Source organism: Strix aluco, chromosome 31, assembly GCF_031877795.1.
Source record: "Strix aluco isolate bStrAlu1 chromosome 31, bStrAlu1.hap1, whole genome shotgun sequence".
NCBI lineage: Eukaryota > Metazoa > Chordata > Aves > Strigiformes > Strigidae > Strix > Strix aluco.
Window position 1 is genome coordinate 601,605 of NC_133961.1, and position 17,299 is coordinate 618,903.

The 17,299-nt window shown below is 48.8% G+C and overlaps 1 protein-coding gene across 2 annotated transcripts in view; it reads right to left on the reverse strand.

Annotated features, from left to right (window-relative positions):
- Nucleotides 1-17,066, reverse strand: part of PAMR1 (peptidase domain containing associated with muscle regeneration 1) — a 58,720-nt gene extending 41,654 nt beyond the window's left edge. For both annotated transcript variants that reach the window (XM_074809812.1, XM_074809811.1), the window contains exons 1-3: nt 16,891-17,066; nt 5,191-5,367; nt 4,302-4,430 (exon numbers count right to left, since the gene is read on the reverse strand). In XM_074809812.1, the coding sequence (XP_074665913.1) occupies nt 4,302-4,430; nt 5,191-5,367; nt 16,891-16,963 (379 nt within the window). In that variant the 5' untranslated portion in view covers nt 16,964-17,066. The remainder of the gene's footprint in view (nt 1-4,301; nt 4,431-5,190; nt 5,368-16,890) is intronic.
- Nucleotides 17,067-17,299: the final 233 nt, after the last annotated feature.

The following is a 17,299-nucleotide window of genomic DNA, read 5'->3' on the forward strand; positions in this document are numbered from 1 at the left end:
GTACAGCAGGATCTGTTGTGGTGCACATGATAATGCTCCTTCCCACAGCAAGAAACAGGACCTTGTCCTGCCATTGGCTCGTGCCTCAAAAACAACCTGAGACAAAGCTGCTAGAAATCTTCAGATGGTTTGACAGGGGGCTTGGACCACCTCAAAGAAAGTTTCCCTTTCATCCAGAAAGGCTTCTGAGTTTCCAATGCCTTTAACAAAGGAAAGCCAAAGAAATGGTGCAAAGAGATACTTGTATGCACAGCATACTAAACGCACTTTTCTGTTTGCAGTGGTACAGCCCGAACTCTCTGAACACTGGTGCCAAGGAAGTAGGTTTGGCCAGCAAAGCAGGTGGTCCAGAGTCTAAAGAGGAGCCATTCAATGACCGCCTCCAAAAGAACGTTCTCAGATTTGCTACCGCCCTTCTCTGCATGAAGCACCTTCGCTTCATCACATCAGATCTGTGCTCTTGTATCTCCAGCCCTTCTAGCAGAAGTTAGGCTGACTCCCCAGACCAACAGTTCAATCATCTGTTGATCAAAAGGAGTCTTTTCTCTTCCCATTCTGAATCTGTGGGAGATCTGGAAGGCTCTCAAAAATAATTTACATCCTAAACACAAATGCTGGCAAATTCTGCCTCATTAACAAAAAAATAATCCACTTTGGCGGAGTGTCAACATCCTTGTTCCGTTCCTGTTCCCAAAAAAAAGGCAGCTTTCAGGGCCACAGTAAGATTTCCTCCAAGGCTTGTTACTAACAGAAAGGAAAACAATTCAGGAGACCTCTGAGTTGTAGCCCACGGAGACCCGTGGGTCGGTGGAGGGAGAGGTCCTGAGGAGACCTCTGGTAAGAACTCATTATCTCCTGTTTGAGTGCTACAGCACTGATGTTGGGCTCCTTCAAAGGTCAAGAAGACTGAACAAAGGAGAATGATAGTAGAAACATTACTGGTATTCAGAAACAGGCTGATACAGGAAGGCAGCTGTCACTCGTCCTGCCTTCTTGCTACCTGTTGCCTGTTGGTCACCAGCATTATGTGAACCACTGATGTTTGCAAACTCTCTAAAACGCCAAGTACTGCTGTTCATCACAGGGCCCACGCCCAGACAGCAGCGCTGAGGTCAGCTGTTAGATACCACCACTTTGGCTTTGATGGAGTATGTGTTCTCAAGCAACGTGACAACTGGAGGTTGATGAGGGCTGTTGGAGTGCAGGGTACAGAGGAAAGGGTCCTGTAGGGTTGTTTTCTTCTGGTTTTAGAATCTGATGTGCCTTTTAGGGCATGATAGTCCAATCCAATAAACAGTCCCATTAGGAAATGTCCCAGTACCCAATTAACTCTATTCAGTATGTTTTTTTCCTAATAACATTCCTTTGGGCTACCCTACACCATCTATCTTTTTACCAAACGATCTGGTGTCCTTTGGCTGCTTTTCAGCCGTGTCTGTGTGTCCGGCTCTGCCAGCACAAACACGACCCGGCTGGCCCCACAGGCCGGCCCATGCTACTCCTTCCTTGCCTCGTCACATCCCCGCTCTCACTCGCAGTTCCCGGAGATGGCGCCCAGGGCTCATCCCGCCCTCACCACGGCGGCGGGAGCTGGACGGGGTGCCCCGGGGTGCGGGGCTGCCCCGCGGACAGGCCTCCCAGCTCCCCGTGGGGGAACCAGAGCCTGCCCCACAGCCGCCCCGCCTGCAGCGGCGCCGTATTGAACAGGCATGAACCCTGCCCGTAGCCACCGGAGAGCCGCGCGCTCCCCGCCGCTCGCCCCCTCGGCCCCCCCGCGCCGCCATTTCCCCACCTGCCTCCCAGGCGCGGGCCGGGGCCGGGCCGGGCGGCGCGCGCTCCTCCGGGGCCCCCGGGCGCCACCTGGCGGCGGCGCCGCGCCTGAGGGAAATGGCGCGGCCGGAGGGCGGAGCGGCGGAGGCGCCCAGGCGGGCCGGGCCGGGCCGGGCCTGGGGCGGCTTCTTAGAGCCGTCCGGGAGTGTCGGGATGGGGCGGCGGGGTGCCCGCTCGCCCGCTTACGGCGGAGCCCGCCCGAGCCGCTCGTCGTCTTGGCCCCGGGAGCGGGAGCCCGGGGCCGCGGCCGGTGCTCCGCGGCAACGCCGCCCGCGCCCCGCGAGAGGGAGACAAAGGCCGGCGCTCCCCGGGCGGCAGCGGCGGGTCCGGCCGGAGCCCCGCGGGTGCCCGGGGCTGCCTCTCCGCACCTCCGCGCTCTCCGCCGCACCGGCCCGTGCTCTGGGCAGCAGCCCGAAGGCGCTCAGGCGTGGGCCGGGGCTGTGGAGGCTGCGGGCGGGTCGCCCTGGCGCAGGGGCGAGGGGGAGGCCGGCCTGGCCGGGCAGGTAAAATCTGGGGAAGGGGCTTCTCCTGGGGACGCCTGGCAAGGGCATTTCTGGCAGGAGGAGCCCTCCGTTCTGTGGGTGAAGCTCTGGGGGCGGCTTGCCTACACGCCCGTTTCGGTCAGGGCCGGTCCCACGGGCCGTCCGTGCTAGCAGAGGGCATCAGCGTTTGCAATAGATCATGAATTAGACAGGTTACACCCTCCAGTCACCGGGGTCGTGCTCCCTCGTGTCTCCAGGATTTATCGGCACTCCGCTGCTGGCGAGGTGCCCGGGGCAGGCTTCGAAGTTTCAGGTGTGATCCTGCACGCAGGTACTAAAGAGACGCCTCCTCCTTCGCTCTCCAAAACGTGCTGTGTTAGCGCAGCCACTGGGCCAGCAGCCAGTGCGCACTGTGGCCCAAAGGGCTACTGGCTGGCCCCCCTCCAGGCCCAACGCCACGCACCTGGCGTGGTTATAGGCTGCCTGCGGGACGTGCAGTCTCTGGCCTACAGGCTAAAAGTGAGATAGCCATGAGAGCCCGAGCAGGGGAGCTCAGGAGTGTGCTGCGATCACAACTGGCCCCTGAGACAATAGCACTGTCTGCCCATCGTACTGCACAAGAGACCGCATCCCCAGTGTCACGCTGCTTCCCTCAGAAGAGCAAACGGGAGGAAAAATATGACAAAGCTCTGCAAAATTTCAGTATTGCAAAAATGTCCAAATAGGCTGCAGTGTGAGGGTGTATTTGCTTTAGAACACAAATAGGCAGAGCAGTCTGAAATATACTGTAGGCAGCCGATCTACTGAGGCAGAGGGAGGGAGCGTTAGATGAGCTAATGATTCTTTCTTGGCTCTGCTCTTATAAAATGTGCCAGGGGAGCTCTAGCATCGACCCAGAGCAAATGGGACTTTAAAGTGCTATCAGAAATCACACCATAAACTGCAAGGGACTCCGTTTATCAACTTCCAAAGCACCAAGGTTGAGTTAGCCCTGTTGCTGAAACATGTTGATTCCCCATATTCTGCTGTTTGAAGCAATGATTTTATTTTGTTTGCTTTCACTTCCTGAATGGTCATGGGCTGTGTTGGGAAAGCAGGTTCAATTGTTACTTTAAAATCAGGGCCTAATAGGTGACAAGACTAAGATATGTAGAATAACAGACAACACGGTAGGAAACGCAGACTGCTTTCATCCGTTTCAGTGAACTGTGAACAAAGAGACAGTCAATAAAAATTGAAAGAGGGTTGGTGAGAGGCTGTACCTTCACCAGTGGGAAATTGGTAAAGGAAATACTAATCTTAAACTGTATCCAATTAGCTTATTGAATTCATTATTGAGAGGTAGCACTGGGACCAGCATCTTAGCAAAACCCAAGAAGCAGGAACTTTTGTACGCTCTCGAGAACAAAGCCTTCAGATATCACTACAGAGCCTGAAACACGCCTGGTCTGTAACAGCACTGTTAGCTGCTCCAAGACACTTTTCCAGAGCCACCTTGGAGTGTGTTGGAGCTGTGCAAAGGAGGGAGGGAGCACTGGGACTTCCTCGGGGCTGGTTCTGCAGCCCAGGGGTTGAAGGAGGACAAGAGGAGAAGCTCTTTGATATAGCTGTTGCCCTTGTAAATGTTTATGCTTTGCTGAAGGCCTCTGGGGAATCAGTTATGCTGAAGTATGTCCAAGAAATGCGGAGAAGATATCCAGAGCCACAGTAGTTAAAGTTTTAAAATAAACCAAACCGAAATAGAAGTTTAGTAGGGTTGTAACCTCCCATGACTTGGGGCCTGGGCCAATCCCAAGCAGATGAGCACTGGGAGAAGTTTTCCCCACTGTAGCTCTGCTTACTGCCTGGTTGGTTTTGCCCTCTCCTGCCTGTGTCCTTTGCAAGAGTCACCGTAAAGAGTAGCTGGAAAGGCACAGCATGGCTCTGGCTCTGTCCTACCCTCCCTGTCCCTGACATGCCTCCCTCGCTGTTTAAGTGCAGGACACTTACTCATGCAGTCCCCTCCATACCAGCCAGCTCTGCACTCTGCACAGTAGATCCCCTTGATGTAGAAGTCATCAAGTGTCCCTCCCCACGAGCCGTTGCGGCAGGACTTGCAGTTCTCAAAAATGGTGCAGCCTGAAAGGAGAGCCACTGCGTTAGAGGAAAGCCATGGTGGATCATCCTGCAGAGAGAGGAGCAGTGTCTCTCTCTTTTCCACAAAAAATGCCACAAATGATCTTAGTGTCTGCTGCAGTGCTGACAGCTTCCCCACTGTGAACTGTACCCAACCTCCACCCTCAAACTCTGGCAGCTCAGACTCTGACATTTGGAGCCAAACTCCCAGTCTGACTTGCCCAAACCTCTAAATCTCATTGCTCTGACTGTAAATGCCTTTCTCAGGAGCCTGAATGTGGATGCTGGTGCTGCTTGGGCCCAGCCCAAGGGACTCTGGTGTCTTTGAACCTGGTCCTGTCTCCTGCTCTCACCTTTCACTTTGCCCTTTCCTCCTTGCTCACTGGACTGCCAAGTCATCTATCCCTTCTTGCTTTGGGGATGCAAATCATCCCAGAGCACCTACAACACACTCCTGGTGTGAAGCCAGCTGCAACATCACCCTTTGGCAGCTCCCAAGCCTGCCCAAGATGCCCCGAGGACAACACTGTGGTAGAAAGCGTGTTCTTTTTCTGGCAGCGGTGCTACCTGCTGCGGGGGCACCTTGCCAAGTGTCTTGCTGCTGCCAGCAGAGTGGCAGAGGGAGTTCCTGAGGAGATGCGGGGCAATGCCATGCCCCGGTGAGATGCGCCTGCTCTTGCCGCTCCCCTGCGCAGCAGCTGCCATTACATGCTGATGCCTTGGCCAAAGATCCGGTGTCAACGCAGTGGGGCCCTAAGCATACCTGGATGGATTAAGCAGGAGTCACACTCATTCTCCTCGTTCCTGCAGCAGGGAATGGTGTAGCCCACTCTTTCTTTCCGTCCTGGGCAGATGCACTCAATTTGGTCATATTCACAGCACTCCCGACACATGATATTCCACTCGGCGCCCGGACAGTTTTCATTGATCACTGTGTACTCTGCAAGTGGGGAACAGAGAGGGACATACACAGAAATAATCCGTTATATGCCGAGGATTGACAGGATCTATTATTCTGTGATTTGTCAGATCACGTGTGTCATGAGGCTGGCCAAGGTCCTCCGCCCAGGAAATCCCAAACTACGTGGTAACACATGGTCAAAATGTCAGCTCGGTTTGGGTGTCTAAAGAACACAGGGGCAGTTTTGCAGTGCCAGCCAGAGGAGGTAAATAGACAGAGGGAAGGAATATATTCACTTCAGTCTTTTCTCTGCAAGGCCTTCCCAATTCTGTGATGAGAAAAATAGTTTAAAAAAACCACAGAGGATGATGTCACATGAGAGAGACTTCTTCAGATCACAGGACTGATTTACGCCCTTGTACATAGTATAGATTATTTAAATTATAATAGCGTGTTTTAGTCCTATTTCTGTTCATGAATTTCCTACTCTTGAATACCAGGGTGTCCACCAGGAAAGGCCAATTTTGAGGCTGGGTTTTAGCCGGGTTCACTCCCTATTTTTACTCAGAAGCACACGGTGTTACACTTGGCTTCACTGCCAAAGGAAACAAGATTTTTCAATACTTTTAAAGGTTCATTTTGTCCGGTATTTCTAATATGGTAACATTATTAATATATTTTTATTATTTAACATAACCTCATATGATGATATTTAAACTATGCTGGAAGTGCCCTTTTAGGAAACGACCTCAGACTGGGACTCTGGACGGCTGCAGTAAGTGCTGATCCCCTCTTTCTCCACCAGCACGCTGTCTAAATTCTACAAAGTGAAATGTAATGAGCGCACGGTGCTGTCAGCGTGTGTCCTAACCAGCTGACAGACCTGATGACTGCTTTCATGGAGTTTGATGGTAAAAAGAGAGAGAGCAGACTAGAAAGATGAGACATGATGGAAACATAAATGAGACTATCTCTTCTTCCCTCTCTCTTCCCCTTTTTCCTTTTTTTTTCCTCATTGTGGTTAGGTAACATTCTTTTTCCTTTTGTTTTAAACTCTGAGTACAGGGCTGCCTTGTCATTTGCAACAAGTCATACGTCTCTTAAGGCGCAGCACTCCCTTCCGTGCCTGTACCTGGCTCCCTTCTCACACTGCTGGTTTTTGTTTCATTGCGCCTCATAACCTAATTACCATGCCTGCTGGAGCTCCCTACCACTGAACCTTGCTGCTCTGTCTCACTTGATTCTTCACAGCCTCATGAAGCCTGGTTCCTGGAAGCTTATCTTTTCCCCTAATGATATTTACTGACTCCATAAAAAACGGACCACCAAACTGTTTCTTCATTTTTCTCCCTTTGGCTGGGAAATGAAATTCAGCCCTTCGTGCTCCTCAGAACTCAGCCTTTCCCTTGTGCCTGGTGTACCGACTGCGAAGAGTCCACCACTGCTCTGACTCTGGAAACCTGGCTGCTGTTTGTGCTGAAACCTTTCTATCCCCCTTCCCTGCCCCCATAATCATTCCAAACAGAAAAAGAAAGCCACTTCTGTCATTCAGTAAGGTTCTGTAATTTTTTATTCCAATAATAAATTCTTGCATCGAAATAACCTTAGTGTTCAGCAGTTATATAGCCTTTTCCCTGTAGATCTCGACATGCTCTACAAAGTCCTTTTTCCAGATGGGAAACTGAAGCACAAGGGAGGTGAAGTGACTTTGCTCAAGGTCCCAGAAAAAAACAATAGCAGAGCCAGGAATTAAACTCATGCTTTCTAATTCCCAGAACAGCAGTCAATCAACTTGGCCAAGTTGGGACTTCTTAACCTATGGCTATTATTCTCTTTTAATGAAGCCATTTATCTATGAACTGTATTTGATTCAGATTCCAGAGCAAATTGATTACATGTGTCTAATTATCTTATTAGAACTGACGCTCCGTTTGATACACCTCACCATACATGACTGAAAATAGCTGTTTCGGTGGCATGTGGGGGTGGGGGTCTCAATCCTTGTTGAAGGAGAACTCCCCAAAGTCTGAGTAATAAATTACTACCCAACACACAGGAGCTTTTGAAGAGCTTCCTTCAAATTGTCATGTGTCCCAACTCAAGCTAGAAATCTATTTTCTCTCAAGATTCTAAAGCTTATTAATAAAATGGCTACATCCATGTGAGTTGTAGCTGTAAGTTGCCCAAGAGAAATTGCTATCTGTAAAATGATCCAAATGCTCCCAGGAAAAGTTGCACCAGGGTGACTAAGGATGTCTCCATCCTTGCAGGAATTCAAAACCTGGCAAGATAAATCTGCGAGCAACACAATGTACCTTCCAAGTTAGCACTTCTCTGAGAGAGGGGCTGGACCAGATGACCTCCAGAGGTCCCTTTTAATCTAAATTACTCTATGCTTCCATAAAATATTACACATATATTTGTATACGTGTAGAGAGTGTGTCTGTGTGCACGTGCATATTTATTTTTATATGTAGGGCTTGTGTACACAACAGGGCCAAAAGGCAGATGTCACACTTGCTCTTGGTGAATCGAATATGTGTATTTGTAGTGTAAGTTGAGTTTAAGGTAATATTTAATGTTCAGACGGGAGCAGCAGATCTTGGCCCTTAAAGAATTGTAAAGATAAATTTACTGCTACCTAGAAATGCTGTTTGCTCACTTCTTGCCCCTGTCTCAACTGAGACAATGAAAATAGACTGTCTTTTGATTTACTGACAATTTAATTCCCTTTCAGGTTCTCAGGTACTTCAGTTTGGTCAACATATATAGCCTTGACAAGGAAATATGTGGATTTGAGATTTTTTTTGAAGTGATCCTCTGTAGGATCGTCCTCACAGAAATCTTCAAATCTATTATTCTGACGTTTTGTAGAAGCTTTTCTTTAAAGAAATTTGTGTGAAGACTTTATGCATCTCTTTAGTAACGGCAGGATTCCTTTTGTTTTGCATAAGTATCTCCAGGCTACTGAACAAAAGGCAAAGGAAACCTTTCTCAAAAATTTAAGAGGGAAGTGCACAGAGCCTCTAGCTCTGTGTTTGTGTTGCTGAGCTCAGCCTGGGCTCCAGGGAGGAAGAGGCATAACCCCACTCCCCCTTGTGTGTTTGGGGAATGGTAACCACTGGTGGCTCCTCACACCCACACTTGGCCATTATGACCCCAAAACAGAAGAGAATGAGGCAGGGAAGACTGGGGGGAGATTTATTGACTGAGTAAAATACTGGAAGCCAGGCCTTGGCCAGCTGTGGCAGAGATAATTGTGGGGTGCTTTGTAGGCTTGACTTTGATAATCCTCCAAAGCAGACAGTCTGGCTTGCAGGCAGTGGCTGTGCCTCTCAGCATCAAACACAGTCCAGAAAGTGGCTTGACCTGATTTTGGGAGAAGCAGGAAGAAGCTGCTTGACAACCCGTGTAAAATGTTTAGCAGAAAAGAACAAACAAGTCTCTGGACAGGCAAACAAACAGTGGCTTAATTGATGGGATTTTAATGATGGAAGAAAAGCCCGTTAAATGCGGGCATAAACAGTACACATGGAAGCAGCTCAAGACCATGGAAACCAAGCAAGAAATGGCTGCACTGGGAAAACACACGAACCTCTGGGGAAGGTGCCGGAGGGAAGACCTGCTCGGCTCTGAAGCCTGGCAAAGCACAATGCAGCGTTTGACCCAATGCTTTGAGTCCAGCCTGAAGGACAAGCGAGGTGGGAGATGAGCACTGAGGCATATGCAGGGTGGCTGGTAATGCTCATGCGTTTCCAGGTCCAGATGGCAACACGTTCATGTTTTTCACTGACATCTGCACCTAGCGAGACCGCCTAGTCCCTAGAGCACATTTCAGGTCCTAAAGGCTGTCAGATCCTGTCAGCCTTTGTAAAATGTCATTAGGAGGGGATGTTCCCACTCAGTGTCCTCCCTGCTAGCAGCATCAGTCCCAGGGCTGAGTTACAGCGGCAGCAGTTCATCACAGTGATGCTGCCACCTCCCCAGTGCTGAGCCAGGGCCTTGGAGGAGCAAAAGGTTCCTCACTTTGGGGAGCCCTCCCCTCTGACAGGTGGGCCCTGAGCTTCCTCTGTGAAAACCCGCGTGTGGGTGATGAGCCGCAGCAAGGAGAAGATGCAGCAGGACCATGTGGAGGGGGGGGAGCTGACTGATCCTGCTCTGGCCTCCGCTGAGCCAGTGCTGGGAGCTGAGCTGCTGAAAAGCAGATGAAGAACATCTGCAAAGGAGCTGGCACCGAATGAAATGCACAGCCAGTTTGCTGAGTAGTTTAATGCTTACTGACTTCTCCTGCTGGTAGCAGGACCTCAGTTTCTCCACAGATCCTGAAGACTCCAAAGGCAAAACTTTCAGCCTTTGCTCTTGATTTTAACTCAGCTCAGTGTTTGTCTTTTTAAAAGTGGTGCTTGCCTGCCTGCCTCTGTACCATGGACCCACAGGAGCCAGTGAAGGGAAGGAGTGGAATTGGGTTATTCCTGGTGCTGCAATAGCTTGATGGTAGTTTTAATCTTCTGGACTATCAAGCTTCTACTGTCACTCACTTCCTTTATGAAGTTGCAGCAAATCCAGCTTTGCTTTGACTTGCCAGGCTCTCCCACATCCCTCACTTTCTCTGGCCCAGAATTCCCTTTTTTGCTTCTCATTTTTGCATCACCTTTTCAAAACGTGCTGACTTCCTTGGCCTAGATGTGCTTGGGCAGTCTGGGGTGCAGCAGAGGAGCTTGAACAGTTAGCGATGCAGTCATCATCTCCCTGACACACACAAAGTGGGTCTGTTTTTCCTATCACCCTCATGGTCTGGGCACACATATGACTCAGCCATCTCTGTCCTCACTAAACCTCAAATACTATCCTGTTCCAAACTGCAGGACTTTGGAAAATGAGGTGATAAAAACCACACAAGAAATTCTTTTATTAGTACTTGGGAAGGGTTGTGATGGAGGTTTGACAGAAATATTGTGGAAATGCAACCTTCCAAAAGGGTAGCTTTTACTGCACCATTCTGCAGAGCCAGAAGTCTCCTCGGAAGGTAAGTGAACGCTCCATGAGCACTCACCCTGAAGACTGGAGATATGTTACTTATTCTTATGCAAGTGAGTTCAAAGAGGATGCCCAAGTAATAAAAAAAAAATAGCTGCAAGGATAAGACCATCTTAAAGCACTAGTTCTATTCAATACAAGGTCTGCTGGAAAAGATAGTGATGAATCCTGTGGGATATACAATGAGCCCAGTCAAATTTCTCATTCAGTGGAAAAGCAGAGACCTATCAGGGATGGAAAAAAGTCTGATCATCAAAGCAAGCTATGTCTTAGAGCTCAGGGACAAAGGAAGAACTGCCAAAAGCCAAGCTGAATTTGACCTTGCAAAGGAAATTAAAATAATAGCGAAAGGTTCTTCAGCCATATAAAGAAAAAAGAAATAAAGAAAGAGGAAGAGGGACTCCTGTGGGATGGGGGTGCGGATGAAATATAAGACTGTGGTAGAGAATGTAGTGAATTACTAGCTTTCATCTTCAGGGGAATTGTTTATGTGAGCAAGGGTTTGAGGGTGTGGAAAGAAATAAAGTGTGGTCCACATATTACTGAGGTTCTAACCAATTACAGTTTGCACCTTGGAATATTCAAGAAAACCAGCTTCAGTTTTAGTTTATCTTACTAGGGCAGGCTTAAAGCTTTGGCGATTCGGGAACAGATTCACAAGCACATTCCCATTGCTGGCCAGGGATGGGTCAGGCAGCTCATTATGGTAAAACCAGCTGCAGCACACTTGTCTTTTGCCATGGTGAATTTGTCAGTCATAGATACCTTGCTAGATAGAAAGAGGATTTCTGTTCCAGAGGTCTGAGAGCTGCGAAAATTATATGGCTAAGAACTGTGGTGAATTGAAGCAAGCCCGATTACACCAATTGACTCTTGTGTCTTCCACTCCTTCGAAAGCATTACTTTTTTAGGTTGCAGTCACTTTAAGCTGATATAAACCCATGCTGCTGCTGAGATGGGACACTTTTCTCTCTTCTCTCCCTGACTTCCCATTCCCACTCCCTGTCTTTGTGCTGGCATTAGCTGCTATGTGGAGGGATCAGAGAACTGATCCAGCAGAAAACCAGTTTGCCATCTCCATCCATCCTTAGGAGAAAAAAAAAAAAAAAGGTTACAACCTAAATGTGCTATAGTGTCCTCCAAAAGAGAGATCACCTTAGGACCCTGCTGGTTATATGTATTTATCAGAATTCCTGAAAGATGGAAGAAAGTGATTCATAAGTACGTCCATATATTTGGTCTGAACTGATGGAACTTCCCATCCTGCAAGTCCATTCTGTTACCCTGAAAAGATGAGTTCTCCTTCCATGCCTCAATTTATCCATCAGCACATTGGTAAAACATGGTTTAGGCTCAAAGAAGTATTATTTCAAATTACTTTGAAAAGTGCTGTATGAATTAACAGTGCGTTGTAAATAAGAGCAGATACAAACAGATATAGCTCTAAAATTAGAGGCCATAGAGAACGACTTTTTCAAAGTGATTATTCAACCACTTCATGTTCCACAGATGGGAACATGCCCCTTTTTATTTGATTCCATTTTAATTTTTCAGCATGATGCTCAAAAACAATTACTGCCTTCTGCAGAAGAAGAGAGCATTTGAGTTTGAAGGAGCAATTTCTTAAGGCTCTCTTCTTAGGGAATGTTTGGCCATGTAATAATTCTGAAATGAAGCTTTCTCATTTAAAGAAAAAATAGCTCCAACAGAGGTGAGACCTGGTAACATCTGACATTTTCTTTAGGTCTGTCTCTTTTTTATTACTGTTTTGTCCTGCTCCTTTGCTACTCAGCTCTACTGTCATTGCATGGATGAGCAAGCTGGGCCCCACCCCATAGGTATCATGTGTGTGGACGTTAACAGGAAGAGCTCTGAGCACACAGGAGATCTTGAATTGGTCAGCTGGAAATGAGAAACATGTTGGGTGAAACTGTGACTCCACTGTGATGAACAGTAAAACTCTCCATTTGATTCCAGTCAGGCCAAGAGGAACAGACCTCGGAAGGGAAGAGAGATGTTCCCTTTAAGAGGCTTTTACTGGGGCTCTTGGAAAACAGCGTAGCCCAAACCATTAATAATGAAGGAAAGTGCAGGTCTTTTTTCTTAACCTCGTTTTGCTTCAGATAACCTGTTGTGCAAATGATGCCTGTTTTCCTAATAGGTGTGTTAAGAAGATGAAAGGGATAATGCTGTCTCTAAAAACACTTGCTTCTCTTTAGAAATTATGTACCTATTATTCTTTTTAGCAGCTGGGCTAATTAAAAGAGGAGCTAAAATACATCCCTGGTTTAGTTTTACTCAGTGTGCTTACTTTATGGGTCGCAGGCCTTTGCTAAATAATTAGACTGCTTCTCCTACCGAGGCAGTTAGCATCCTTTCCTGGCCATTAGTGCATGCTTTCACACAGTGGTAAGAGTGGGGAAAAAAAAGAAAGTATTTCTATCAAAAAAATCAAAGCCAGTTTGTGAACAGAGGGGGAAATCTGCTATACCAAGATGAATCTGTCCACTTAATAAATGCGCATTAATTCAACTGTCTTTTTTATGTCCCAAATGCAGGATTGTGCTGAAAGCAGACTAAACTATTACAGAAAGTACATTCTGTTAAAAAACTCACTGAAAACCTGTCTGGTGTAAGTACATCTGTGTTCTGCTGGATGAGACCACCGTTGTCTTAAGCTCTACCTTTTTAACAATTCAGATCATGTTTCACATAGAAAAAAATACTGATGCACTTTCTCCTTTGATTCAGGAACTGGGGTCTGCCTCATGTTGTCAGATAGGAGGGTCTCTATTCCAGGTTTCCTGTTGTCATGCAGTGTTTAGTAGCTATAAATTCAGAACTAAATAGTCCTGATGTTGTTCCTGATAGACCGTAGATTTGCTTCATCATGTTTCTACAGTAGTGCCTTTTTTACATTTGTAAGCTTCTATTCTTAACTAGGCTGTGACAAACATATAAACTCCCAACACTTCTGCTCCAAGGACAGAATAATTGTTCAATAAAAAAATTATTTTTGTGGTCTCCATCGGGTCCTTGACAGGATTTCTCTTGTGACTTCCAAAGCTGGTACCTCTCTCCACAGTGCTTTGTTTTGCTTTGTCCGTGATAAAAATCAAGTATCTTGGTGTAACTAAAAGGAAAGCCAAATAAAAATTGTGCTTTTTATTTGTGAGGTCTAGACGTCACCCATCTAAGTGCTATAATGATGGGATAATGCAAAAACAGCATTAACACAAATAGCTCTAGGGTTTTCTGTTTCCAGTCTTAACTGAAAACAGGACTGTCAGTTCAGTCTTTCTTCATGTTAAAGCCTCGGTAATCCCACTGCCCCTCAGCCAACATGGCCTCAACTGTGCTGCCCAACCAGCTGGGTTGTGTCACTCCCACCGTTTTCCTCTTTCCATAAACCTGCATGCCCTGCAGCCCTCCTCTTGCCTTCTCTACCCTCTGCTGCGGAGAGGACTGACAGGTAGCTCTAGGGTAGGATGCTATTGGAAACTTCCCATTCCCTTTCTTCCTACATTTCAGCAGCCCTTGTTCCCTGGTGGTAAGCTGTAACATGCAACATAAAGCCATACTCCACACCTCCCAAGTCGAAACTCTGCTCCTTTTCCCATTTTCTTTGTAGCAAACCCTTATATCCCCTCCTTTCACTTTAGGGACAGGCTAGAAAAATTATACTAGTGCGATCAGGAAGAGATTTTCTTTTCTTTGTGCTGCAAAACAAGGAACAGGAACAGGTACTGAATGTAGCACTTCTGAGTTAGTGACAGCATGGATGAGGTTAGAGAGCCCAGCCTTTGCTAATGGGGTCTGGGGGGCAAAGCCGGACTTCTGCAATAGGGGAGAATATCTGGGAATCTGTGGAGAAGAAGCAGCTGCAGTATTGAGATTCATGACCACATAACATGAGAATGTGCTTGTGTTATGAGCATGGAGGAGTGGTGCTAGACCTGTCGTGAGCGCTTGCTTGCTGTAACGGCGCGAGGCCTGGGTCACGTTGGCAGTTTAACTGCCGTTAATGTTGCCCAGATAGAAATAGTCCACACAGACAGCAGCGAAACCCTGGAGCCTCCATCTCCAATTTTACTTCCTACAGCTCCCCCAGGGTGTGTAGGCCAGCCCTAACCAAGGACTGCAGATGCCCTCAGGCTGGCAGCCCCTGTCCCTGCTGACAGCTTGTCTCCCTGCCCTGTGGGCTCCCTCCCTGTCTGCCCCTGGTCCTGCAGGAGGGAGAGGGGCACCCACGTCCCCATGGGAGGTCATGCTGCCCGCAGCACCCACACGGCTCTGCAGTGGTGAGGGCTCCCTCTAGGCTGAGGGAGAGCCCAATCTTAGGCACTGGCAGGCTTGCAGGGGCTACTGGGAGCCCCTTGAGGTGGCCAAGGGGTCGAGAGTGAGTAACCCCAGCTTTTCTCCAAAATAAAAAGCAAATTTCTTTCTCTTTGTCCATGCTAGGAACTTAAACATGTGAACTAAAGTAACCCATTTGCTAAGATTGAATGCATCTGGATACGTCTGAGTGCATCTGGTCTCCACTTCTCTAGACAGAGGCTGGAGGGGGAGGGGAAGAGAGGTTGGGAAAGGTTTAGATAGGCAGAAACACACACAAACACACATATATTTTTAAGGAAATATGAGTCACTTGCACTTCAAGTTTATTCCAAAAATCAATTCCCAGACCTCCCCGACTCCTGCCCCCAAGTCTTGAGGCAGGCCCTGTGCAACTGGGTGTGATAAATATGGATAAAAATTGGATACATCTGTGGGGAGGAGGCAAAATGCTATTTTCCAACCTGCCCTGACATGCTAAGGCCACTGCACTTCTGAATCACTCCCCGTCTCTGAGTGCCCCTCCTTTCACTGCCAGAGGGGAGCTCCTGCCCACTCCCCACTGCCAGCTGTGTTCTGGGCACCCCCCCAGCAGCAGGGCAGGGGAGGTATGGTGAGGGAGGAGAGGGGGCGAGGGGGATGGAGCCCCTCCATGTGTCCCCCAGGCCCTTCTCGCACTGCTCCTGGCACACGAGGAGCTGTTGTCGGGGGGGAACCAGCGTCCTCCCTCCCAACCTCGCAGCCTCACAGCCCCCATGTCCCATTGCCCGTCGTTGTCCTTCCTCCTGCCTCCCCTCATCGCTGCTTCTGGGGGGGCCCCCAGCAGCCCAGTGTCTGCCCACTTCTCGCCATGGGAGACACATGCCACCCCCACAGCAGGAAGGATTTGTTGCCCGCATAGCCGCTGGACAGCCGCAGCCGTGGCTGCTCTGCCACTGGCAGGACTATTTCTGTGCCACTCTGGCACGTGCCACGGAGCCACCTCGCCCGGCCAGTGTGCAGGGTGGCCCGTGGCTGCGGGACAGGCCACCGCAGGGACAAGTCAGTCCATGTGGGAGGGAGGTGTGGGGAAGCTCTCTGTGCTTGTGCCCCACGGGGAAGCTTTGGCAGGAGGTCAGCCTCCCAGGATGGCTGCTGGGCTGGTGGCCAGCCTGGTGGGCAGATGGCCCTGGCCACCACCCATCACCCGCACCCTGGGACCCCAGGGGCTGGCAGGGAAGGGCATCGCAGAGGCAGACCATGGTGAGATGGGCTCTGAAGCGCCGTCCTCGACCCCAATTATCTACAGCCATGGCAATTGGGGTGCCTGCGTACCTGACAGCTCCCCTGGTAAGAGGCGCTTACCTTGCCGGGAGTGACGCAGGCTGCAGCAGCGTGAAGGGTGGGTGATTTGAGGGCACCTCACCTCTCAGTCCTCCGGGCTGCAGCTCCTGAGAAAGCAGCCTGCGATGCTGACAGCTAGGCTGCAAGCAGCTCCAGCCACCTCCAGGTGTAAACAGCCCACGTTCGTGGCCATAACAACAGCAAATTTTCAATCAACAGTAAATGCTTTTTGCTTGATCTTATCAAGAAGAAATCATACATGCTGGTTCAGCAGAAACTGGACCAAGGCTTGAGCATAAAAAAGATCATTCTGCTTTAACAAGGCTTCCCCTTCGAAAGAATAATATTGGCAGAATTAAAGCCCAGATCGGAAACAATGTGTGGCTTTTGTTTTCTTTTTTTCCTTCACTTCTTTCCTCCTTTGCCTTCATTCTTGGTGTTGGGGCTGGAGAGGAAAGTCTCTGTCTTGCCAAACTAAACAAATTATGCTTTACAATTCAGAGACTTAAATGCCTCTTTTTATCATCATTTCCTTAGCACTGACTGTTGAGAAAATAAAGCAGTAGTAAGCGAAGTGATTGCATACCCTTTCTTGATGGCCATTGGCAAAAAAAAAAAATCCAGCCAGTTGTTTCTCTTTAAAGCTATTAAGTTTGCCTGGAAATCATCCCTGGGCAAGCCTCCCCCACACCCACTCCATGCCAACAAGAAAAAAAAAATAAAGCAGAGCCCCTTCTTTCTATTATTACCATCCCTGCAGATCTCTCTACTTCCCATGACAGCACATGAGATCAAACCCCTCTGACCACACTGAAGGAAAGGGACTCATTCGGCCGTGCCGGGGACGCACACGCTCGCTTACGGTACCTCTTGGCAAGCAGGAGATGAGCAGGAGCTGGAGGAGAGTGAGTCCTACATGTGTCCAGGGGGCTCGCTCCATACCGCCCAGGCCAGTGCAGCGGTGTGACTGCTCAGGAAAGGAAAGCAGGCAAACAGCTTTTACTGGGACCTCACCAGCTCCAGGCTGCGAGGGATCTCGGATTTCAGACCTCAGCTCGCTCCCATCCTCACCAGAGGGGAACTACCTTCAAGAGACTTCTCAGGCGTCCAGAAGCACGACGTCACCCCAAACCTCTCCAACTGCTGCCTTAACCCTTTCTGGACTCTGGCAGCCGATCCCTTTTGTGATGGGTCTATTGGCTCGGTGAGATAGATAGAGATTTTCATCTCGGAAAGAAAGATATTGTAAAGGGGGAAGAAACAGAAATGCGAATAT